The sequence below is a fragment of the Oncorhynchus keta genome, chromosome 37 (genome assembly GCF_023373465.1).
Source record: "Oncorhynchus keta strain PuntledgeMale-10-30-2019 chromosome 37, Oket_V2, whole genome shotgun sequence".
Classification (NCBI taxonomy): Eukaryota; Metazoa; Chordata; class Actinopteri; order Salmoniformes; family Salmonidae; genus Oncorhynchus; species Oncorhynchus keta.
In genome coordinates, this window is record NC_068457.1 from 19,923,198 (window position 1) to 19,932,649 (window position 9,452).

General features: G+C 44.4%; 1 protein-coding gene, 1 long non-coding RNA gene and 1 pseudogene across 3 annotated transcripts; 1 reads left to right on the forward strand and 2 right to left on the reverse strand.

The window, feature by feature from the left end:
• Nucleotides 1-531: 531 nt before the first annotated feature.
• LOC118381335 (pyrimidine-specific ribonucleoside hydrolase RihA-like) lies at nucleotides 532-4,337 on the forward strand (annotated as a pseudogene).
• Nucleotides 1,930-2,621, reverse strand: LOC127916732 (uncharacterized). 2 transcript variants are annotated; one of them, XR_008095765.1, is made up of 3 exons: nucleotides 2,508-2,621; nucleotides 2,139-2,219; nucleotides 1,930-1,969 (listed from the first exon to the last, which is right to left on the reverse strand). It is a non-coding gene; the product is annotated as an uncharacterized LOC127916732 (long non-coding RNA). The 2 variants fall into 2 exon arrangements; XR_008095764.1 differs by lacking the exon at nucleotides 1,930-1,969 and adding an exon at nucleotides 1,981-2,050.
• Nucleotides 4,338-4,470: 133 nt separating the features above from the next.
• LOC118381336 (protein unc-50 homolog) lies at nucleotides 4,471-8,939 on the reverse strand. Its single transcript, XM_052499502.1, has 6 exons — nucleotides 8,765-8,939; nucleotides 7,888-8,156; nucleotides 6,191-6,311; nucleotides 5,840-5,979; nucleotides 5,646-5,753; nucleotides 4,471-4,923 (listed from the first exon to the last, which is right to left on the reverse strand). Exons 1-6 carry the CDS (start codon nucleotides 8,875-8,877, stop codon nucleotides 4,787-4,789), a joined length of 888 nt encoding a protein of 295 aa, XP_052355462.1. The 5' UTR covers nucleotides 8,878-8,939; the 3' UTR covers nucleotides 4,471-4,786.
• Nucleotides 8,940-9,452: the final 513 nt, after the last annotated feature.

Sequence of the window (9,452 nt, forward strand, 5' to 3'; positions counted from 1 at the left end):
TTCGTGGACTCCAGCGGTAATCAGCTTGGTAATAACAGGCTACAGTTTGCCAACCTTTTGACCTGTGACAGGCCTGAAAACTCTGGTTATCCACCTACGTGCGCAGGACATTTGTCAATGGGTTTCGCGTAGCACTGAACCATTACAAATTATATTTCAATGCACAGAACGTTAGCCCGGTCAATTCGAAAAAAATGCATTGAGAAGCCAGTTCCAACACACACACATGTATAGCTGGCAGGGTTACACATGGGGTTTGCTACACATGGGGTTTCCATATAGGCAATATCAGATATTCTTTACTGCTGCTCTACTCGGCCTGATAAGTTATGATTCAATTTCTATACTGTGTGTCTTCTCCATTCATTCCGATATAAAGTTGCATGACGAGGTGTAGCAGACATGCTTTAGTCTTTCAAAGAAGAAGCGTCGGCAACGACAGTCAAACTATCTTCAAGCACAATTTTGCTGGTAAAGAAATTGTTGACAAACTTAGATTTTGGAGTGTAATGTCCCATTTAATGTTACTGCTGTTCTGACTCATTGAATGCACCTCTAAGCTTCAAGGATCCAAGGGGGTCCGATAAGAAACTGGTGCTTGAGGCTCAGGCCATCATGATGGCTCTCGCAGCCCCCAACGTGGAGGTCCTGGGGATCACCTGCGCAAGTGGCAACACCTCCCTGGAAAACCCCTGCAGGAACACACTGCGAGTCCTCAAGGTCTGCCAGAGACTTGAGGTAGGCCTGGTGGAAAGACTGCTCACTTCATTAAACAACCATTTGATTTGTAACGATCATAGCATTTTGGTGGTAAGCTTATGCTGTATTATAGACTAATATCAGTGTGTATTATATCTGCTGTGATGCGTTAGATCCCAGTGTTCGGTGGCGCTGCGGAGCCTCTGATGGGCCACCCCCTGTCGGCAGGCTCCTTCCACGGGCAGGATGGGCTAGGGGATGCCCCGGGCCTGTAGCTGCTGCAGACAGAAGGGGCTGTGGAAGCCATCATCAGGCTGGTCAATGAGAACACTGGAGAGGTCGGTAACAGAAGGGTTAGGTTCCTAGGCTAAAACCAAACCCCAGCACCCCTAGATCTATGAGAAATGTCTTTGCATTGGGGAATCCAAACAAGAATGTATTTTATTAGGATCCCCATTAACTGTTGCGAAAGCAGCAGCTACTCTTCCTGGGGTCCAACACACAACATTAAACATAATACAGAACATCATTAGACAAGAACAGCTCAAGGACAGAACTACATACATTTTTAAAAAGGCGCACACAGCCTACATATCAATACATACACACAAACTATCTAGGTCAAATAGGGGAGAGGTGTTGGCTTTATCGTTTTCTTTAAACCAGGTTTGCTGTTTATTTGAGCAATATGAGATGGAAGGAAGTTCCATGCAATTAGGGCTCAATATAATACTGTACCGTACTTTTATTTTTATGTTCTGGATTTGGGGACTATGAACCTGGTGGGATAAGTGTGTGTGTCAGAGCTGTGTGTAAGTTGACTATGCAAACCATTTGGGATTTTCAACACATTGTTTGTTAAAAAGAAGTGATGCAGTCAGTCTCTCCTCAACTGGCATACATAGTATTTATATCAGCCCTCTGATTACAATGAAGAGCTAAACGTGCCGCTCTGTTCTGGGCCAGCTGCAGCTTAACTAGGTCTTTCCTTGCAGCACTGGACCACATGACTGCACAATAATTAAGATTAGACTAAACTAGAGCCTGCAGAACTTGCTTTTTGGAGTGTGGTGTCAAATGAGGCAGAGCATCTTTATTACAGCTCGACCTCTCCCCATCTTTATTACAGCTCGACCTCTCCCCATCTTTATTACAGCTCGACCTCTCCCCATCTTTATTACAGCTCGACCTCTCCCCATCTTTATTACAGCTCGACCTCTCCCCATCTTTATTACAGCTCGACCTCTCCCCATCTTTATTACAGCTCGACCTCTCTCCATCTTTATTACAGCTCGACCTCTCCCCATCTTTATTACAGCTCGACCTCTCCCCATCTTTATTACAGCTCGACCTCTCCCCATCTTTATTACAGCTCTCTCCCCATCTTCTCCCCATCTTTATTACAGCTCGACCTCTCCCCATCTTTATTACATCTCGACCTCTCCCCATCTTTATTACAGCTCGACCTCTCCCCATCTTTATTACAGCTCGACCTCTCCCCATCTTTATTACAGCTCGACCTCTCCCCATCCAGCTCGACCTCTCCCCATCTTTATTACAGCTCGACCTCTCCCCATCTTTATTACAGCTCGACCTCTCCCCATCTTTATTACAGCTCGACCTCTCCCCATCTTTATTACAGCTCGACCTCTCCCCATCTTTATTACAGCTCGACCTCTCCCCATCTTTATTACAGCTCGACCTCTCCCCATCTTTATTACAGCTCGACCTCTCCCCATCTTTATTACAGCTCGACCTCTCCCCATCTTTATTACAGCTCGACCTCTCCCCATCTTTATTACATCGACCTCTCCCCATCTTTATTACAGCTCGACCTCTCCCCATCTTTATTACAGCTCGACCTCTCCCCATCTTTATTACAGCTCGACCTCTCCCCATCTTTATTACAGCTCGACCTCTCCCCATCTTTATTACAGCTCGACCTCTCCCCATCTTTATTACAGCTCGACCTCTCCCCATCTTTATTACAGCTCGACCTCTCCCCATCTTTATTACAGCTCGACCTCTCCCCATCTTTATTACAGCTCGACCTCTCCCCATCTTTATTACAGCTCGACCTCTCCCCATCTTTATTACAGCTCGACCTCTCCCCATCTTTATTACAGCTCGACCTCTCCCCATCTTTATTACAGCTCGACCTCTCCCCATCTTTACAACCATTGAATCTATATGTTTTGACCATGACCGTTTACAATCCAAGGTAACACCAAGTAATTTAGTCTCCTCAACTTGTTGAACGGCCACGCCATTCATTAATAATATACATTAACAGATTCAGCTGGGGTCTAGCAGTTAATGAATGATTTGTACCAAATACAATGCTCTAAGTTTGAGATATTCAGGACCAGTTTATAACGAGGTCTAGTGCTTTGTTACCAAGATGTTAAGGGCATTTTTTTCCCCTTCATAGTAGATGTCTGGATTGACTCAGTGTTTCTCTGTCTAGGTGTGCCTGGTAGCTATGGCCCCGTTGACCAACCTGGCCCTTGCAGTGAAGATTGACCCCACCCTCCCTCAGAAACTCAAAGGTCTCTTCTTCATGGGAGGCAACACTGACTGTAAGGGCTTTGTCTATAATGTAATTTGCATAGGCCTAGTGACTTAACATACTTTGTCATACAGTCAATTGACCTGGTAGGATGTTATGTCATTATTATTTATATAATTTCATATTTGTTTCTTGGATATTGTTATGTTTGCAGCGAGGGGGAACACCACAGTGTGTGCAGAGTTCAACTTTGTTGCCGACCCGGAGGCTGCTTACATCGTCCTGAACCGCTTCTTCTGTCCAACCTACACCGCTACCTGGGAGTTCTGCTGTGAGAATAAGCTACCATGGGTAAGACCACAGGTTCTGGTCATCTACCTATACAGACTAAATAAAGGCTCACACACTACCAGGCTTATTGTAAGTACTGGTCCAGCTCTCACATCAGAGCAGATGGGAGGAAAGAGCAGATGTGACCACTTTCAATTATTGAGATGCATCCACTGGCTTACTTAGTAATGAATTGTCTATCGAAATATCACTTGCAGCCTTTTTACAAAGATTTTACATTTTGTTTGAGCAAATTGATTAGTCTTTTCTCCAAACACACTTGTCCCATCTGTCTCTAATCTGCACCCGTTCTGTGACAACTGGCTGGCCCAGGACTCAGACAAGGCCTGCTTCAAACACACCATGGACACCGTGGCCATCGCTACCAACGTGAGATGACGTGCAACTCGTACGCCATGGCGACGGCCATCGATGACGTTTTCGTGTGGGTGTCTGAGCCGGTGGTGGTTACCGTGGAGCTTCAGGGGACCTACACCCGGGGCATGATGGTCCTGGACAAGCTGGGAGTCCTGGAGAAGGAGCACCAAGTTGTCATCATGAGGACAGTGGACCTGGAGAGCTTCAAGGGGATGTTGGACTCCCTGAAGTAATAAGGGAACTACACTGATACCGCTGTCCCATATTACTTTCAATTATTGATTTTTACAAAATTATAAGGGGGGGGCTCCAAAATTGCACTCTTCGTAATGAGTTTTGTACAGATAAATCTTGATAAGACGGAGACAGTTTGAGGTGTTGTTTTGACTTGCCCTTATGTTCTGAATCACCAATCATTTTACTTTATCAGGAAATAAATATTCTACAATGTTAATTTTCTGCTATAGTCTTGAGGTCAACAGCAAATGTCCATGAGTGATGTTACCAGGTTACTTGTTTTAGATTGCATTACTTTCCTGTTAATGAAAAGGTGATGAAGTAAAACCTCTTTATTGAAAGTGCTCAGGAATGTACACTCAAACGCCCCTTAGTCCAATTGAAATACAAATTCACCACTTTACTTCTATTTCTCTTCAATAAACAAGATTTTCAGTACGTCATATTAAAAAAAGAAAACAAACCGAGATATAATCTTAAACAATCCACGATTTGTGTATCTTACAGCCAAAGTATTATTTACAAAGTATACAAAACTGCATCACCCCATCCAATCACATTCCAGAATGAAAGCATTGTCCATGAGTCCTCAGAGCCACCTGACTGTGAGCTCTGGTCCTGACTCCAGAGTCTCTACTGGACACGGTACTTGTAGAACCAGCAGAGGCCCTTGGTGAAGTTCCATCCCAGGGAGAGAGAGAGGATGTAGAGGATAACTAGCAGGGCGAAGGGGTAGAGCAGAACCACTGTGTTCTGCAGTTGGGGCAAGGCTGAGGAGGGACAGCGAGAGAGGAACTGGAATAAATATACAGTTGGTAGAGGGTCTGATGCTTTCACCCCCAGTGAACTATCCCTTTAAAGGTGAATACAACCACAGAACAAATATATACATGTGATGTATCCGCTTGTCGTTTCCACTCACTACCAAATATGGCAGTGAGAAGAACCCTAGTGGTTAAGAGCATTGGGCCAGTAACCGAAAGGGTCCTGGTTTGAATCCCTGAGCCTAAATCTGTTTAGGCCCTCGAGCAAGGCACTTAGCCCTGATTGCCCCTGTAATCGCTCTGGATAATAGCGTCTTAAATTAAATGTAAAATGATGCCCAGTGGCCAGCAGAGGAAGGATGACCGACATACTGCAAGTTTTGAAACATTGGATCTCAATACAGTTTTCTGTTCCCAAAACTAGAATCTGTTATGAACAGAGTGGACTAAGTCTTGTAGACTTTACCCTTTGCAAAAGTTGTAAAAAAACATTGTTTAGGAGTGCAAAGGGGAATTGAGTTACAGCACATGGACACTTAACAGAGTAGGTTCTCTCTAACGGAAATATGCAGATGCGTGCATGGGCCAAGATGATCTCGCTGGCTCGTGCTTGGCTATGCCCACCTCCTTGCTTGTTCTGCCCACTATGACTCATTTGTTCCCATTGGAACAGGCTGTGGTCTATCTTGGTTTAGCTATAAAAAATATTTGTTAAAAGTGGACCTCACCGTTGTATCCCAGGAATGTAATGTATAGATAGTAGCCGATGGCTGTCAACCACAGACTGTTCCCTACAAAGTACCCCAGGAACCAGTCTGAGTTTATCACTACGATATCTGAAACAAACAGCAGAGATCAGACACCATTACAACAAATAACACCGCAACATGTTAGAAATGTGTAATAACAAGCCTGCACTCACAGTTTATAAAGAAGAGCTGTAGGAAGTGCAGGATGACAAGCAGGGGGTAGAAGGCATTGAGATGCACATCGAAGGCGTAGCCCCACTCTACATCATAGTCCTTACTGGGCGGCTTCAGCAGGTACTTATTGGTGATGAACCTGGGGATACAGCACGGACAGGAAAGGGCCTTTAGAAGAGCATGGGGAAGGACCAACATTTGCACAGCCTGAAGACAACCTCTACTCGGTATCTGAAGGGACCAGATAGACATACACACAATGATGCTTCTGGCTCCATCTGGCCTCATAGGCTTCCAGCCATTCCATACACCTTATGTCCATCTAGCTCTTTCTGTAAATCTCTACTCACCACATGAGTGTGGAGATGAGCAGGCCCACGCCGATGCAGTCTATGAACACCACCCACAGCAGCAGCTTCAGAGTCTCCACAAAGCCCATGTCCAGCACCAGCCCAAAGCCCACTGTGGACACTACACACAGAGGACGAGAGACAGGTGTCAACCACAGCCACAGGACAAAGGCAGAAAGATGATATTGTAATTTTTAATATATTTGTTATTTATTAGGATCCCCAGCAGCTACTCTTCCTGGGGTCCACATGAAACATGACAATACAGAACATTATTAGTAAAGGACTGAAATACATACATTTAAAACATCACAGTCTACATTTCAGTACATACACACTATCTAGGTCTATCTAGTACAGTGCAAATGACTATACAAGCTATATTACATTGCTGTTTCTCTTCACAGTCCCTTTTGTGCAGTAAGTTGTGCTATTTTCTGTTTGTTTTTTAACTGGTTTTATTGCTAGCTTGAGTTACCTGGGGTGGCAGAGAGTTCCATATAGTCATGGCTCTATTTAATACTGTGTTTCCCAGCCTCTATTCTGGACCTGGAGACTGAAGAGACCTCTGGTTGCATGTCTTGTGTTGTACCGGTTAGTGTCCGAACTGTGTGCCAACTGCTTGAACAGACAGTTCGGTACCTTCATCACATCAATACCTCTTACAAAGACCAATAGTGATGCAGTCAATCTCTCCTCAACGTTGAGAAAGGAGAGACTGACATGCCTGTTACTGACACTTTCCCTCCATGTACATCTAAGTGAGATATGGGCTGCTTTGTTCTGGACAAACTGCAATTGACCCATGTCCTTCTTTGCCGCACATGACCACACTATTGGGCAGTCGTCCAGGTGCGGCAAAACTAGGGCCTGTAGGATCTGTCTGGACAACTGAGATATCAAAAGGCTGAGCAACGCCCTATCACGGACAGACCTCTTTCCTTTTAAGCAACCATCGAGTCTATATGTTTTGACCATGACAGCTTGCTATCTAGGGTTACACCCAGCAGTTTAATCTCCTCAACTTGCTCAATAGCCACATCATTCAATAATAGATTTAAACGAGGTTTAGCATTTGCGCGAGTGATTTGTCCAAAAATGATGCTTTTCGTTTGAGATATTTAGCACCAGCCTATTGCTAGTTATCCGTTGTAAAACTGTCTGGTGCTCTGTGTTAAGTGTCTCAGTTATTTATTTTACTGTACAAGTCTAACAAAACAGCTCCCACAATCATATTACTATCAATTTCTTTCAGTCATTCGTCAGTGTCGAGCACGTGGAGTAACTGATCATCAAAACATTTCCTTGAGACTACACAGTCTCATCAAACTCTTTATGTCTCTGATCTGTTTTAATCACATGTGAGATGAGACCAAGTCAATGGAAAGAGGGTCCCATAACCAGGCATTAATACTCCAAATGATACATTCATTCCTGTCTGATTGGTGGTTACATCCTATACAAGAAACGCCTTATTGCATCCTATTTTGAGTTTGTTAATGATTTCTGTTGCTGCTTCATTTCCAGTCAAAGCTTTAATATGATGCTTTAAAGGTGCTTTGCTTTTTGTTGGGTTGTGCATATTTATACTTTCTCTAAATTGCAAAAAGCTATTCTAGTGGTCAAATGATTGCTACACAGTTCCCACTCCTTGTTTTTATAAAGCACACTTGTTCAGAAACACCCAAGATACTGACCACAGAGCCAGATGCTGAGTAACACCAGGAAGGCAGGGTCGTCTCTGGCCCACTGGTCCTTGGTCTGCTTCCTGTAGTGGAAGTTACGATACACTCTCTGTGGGGAGGTGAACAGGTAGAGCATCTGCCACACAGCAAACTCAAAGTCCATGGCTTTGAAGTGCAGCAGCCTCCTCAGGTATTTGTAGCGCTTGGCGCCCGCTGTGTGGCGTGCTGCATCGCGGGCGCTCAGGCTTCCGTTCTGCGGCGAGGTGGTTGGTAACATAGTGCTGGGAAACACAGGAAGCATCACGATGCCCAAATCAGAGCCATAGATATACAGAATTTGATTTACAGTGGAGGTGCAGTCTTCCCTTTCTCCCTGCATAGGGCTCACCTGGTGACACAGTACTGTCAGCTCATGTCAACATCCAAGAACCTGTACAATATTGACATTTACCATGCAAGTCCTTGCAACAGTCACAATGTCAGTCTGTCTGCGGTAGTTTAGTTTAGACATCTTACTAGCTATCTGATATGTCTGTAACAGACTCTCCAGCAGTCACGACAGATAGTGTGATATACTGTGCTCAGATCTTTGTTGACATGCCAGGCTAACAGACTAGTAGTAGCTAGCTAGATGGCTCTTGAAAGCTAACGTCAGCTGGCAAACTGTGGTTTTCCCTGCCCAAAATATTGTTTAAACTAAAGTCAGTTGTGCCAGCGAGTGTCAAAAGACAAACGTTAGACTAAACAAAGTAGCTAGCTGACGTTAGGTCTGTTGCATAGACCCTTTGATGGACATGGAATTGGCTGGCCTTAGTAGCACGTTAGCCAAGACTACAAATGCATGTATGGTTTAGTTGCAAACTGCGATAAGAATGTTGGATAAACGTACCTACTGAACCTCTTATTTTGAGAAGAAAGTTCCTTTTCCTCATAAAAAATAGCTCTTCCGGACAACTGAACACGTAGAAACTTCCGGTAAGTGACCAAGAGGCGCTTCGACATGGCATCTTGGGACTTGTAGTCCGAAATAAATTAAACAAGCTTTGTTGCATTACAATCTATCATAGCATATCACCACTCCCCTCTGACATAGCCAAAATAAAAGTATGGATATGGATTTTTGCATGTGTTTTTAAATTAAATGGGCAGTGTAGCATAGGTGATTCAGAGTGTTTATTAGTCACGTGCAGGGTTGCAGGTGTGAGTGTAAATCCTAGGCTTCAAGCTCCAACATGCAGGAAATGTCGATGGGCAGAGTAACGGGGGCGGGGCAAATGTCCATAGGTGGAGTAGCACGGGGGAGGGGGGAGCGGGGTGCAGGTAGCTGCCTCGTGGTGGCTATTCAGCAGTCTGATAGTTTCTACCCTCAGACTATTGGCCAGTCTTTCAGTTTTTGCCATGGTGCTCCTGTACTGCCCACTTCTGTGTAATTGAAGTAGAGAGAACAGGGCATGGCTATGGGGTCCCTGATGATCTTGGCATTCCTGCGACACCTGTTCTTGTCAACTCAGCAAAAAAAGAAACGTCCCTTTTTCAGGACCCTGTCTTTCAAAGATAATTCATAAAAATCCAAATAA

Excerpts from the sequence above, each read along its gene's own strand:
- LOC118381336 (XM_052499502.1), bottom strand. The coding sequence starts at position 8,877 with ATGTCGAAGCGCCTCTTGGTCACTTACCGGAAGTTTCTACGTGTTCAG. Across the intron at positions 5,980-6,190 it reads CTCATCTCCACACTCATGTG|GTTCATCACCAATAAGTACC; the intron begins GTGAGTAGAGAT and ends CTGTATCCCCAG. Across the intron at positions 5,754-5,839 it reads ACAGCTCTTCTTTATAAACT|ATATCGTAGTGATAAACTCA; the intron begins GTGAGTGCAGGC and ends TGTTTGTTTCAG.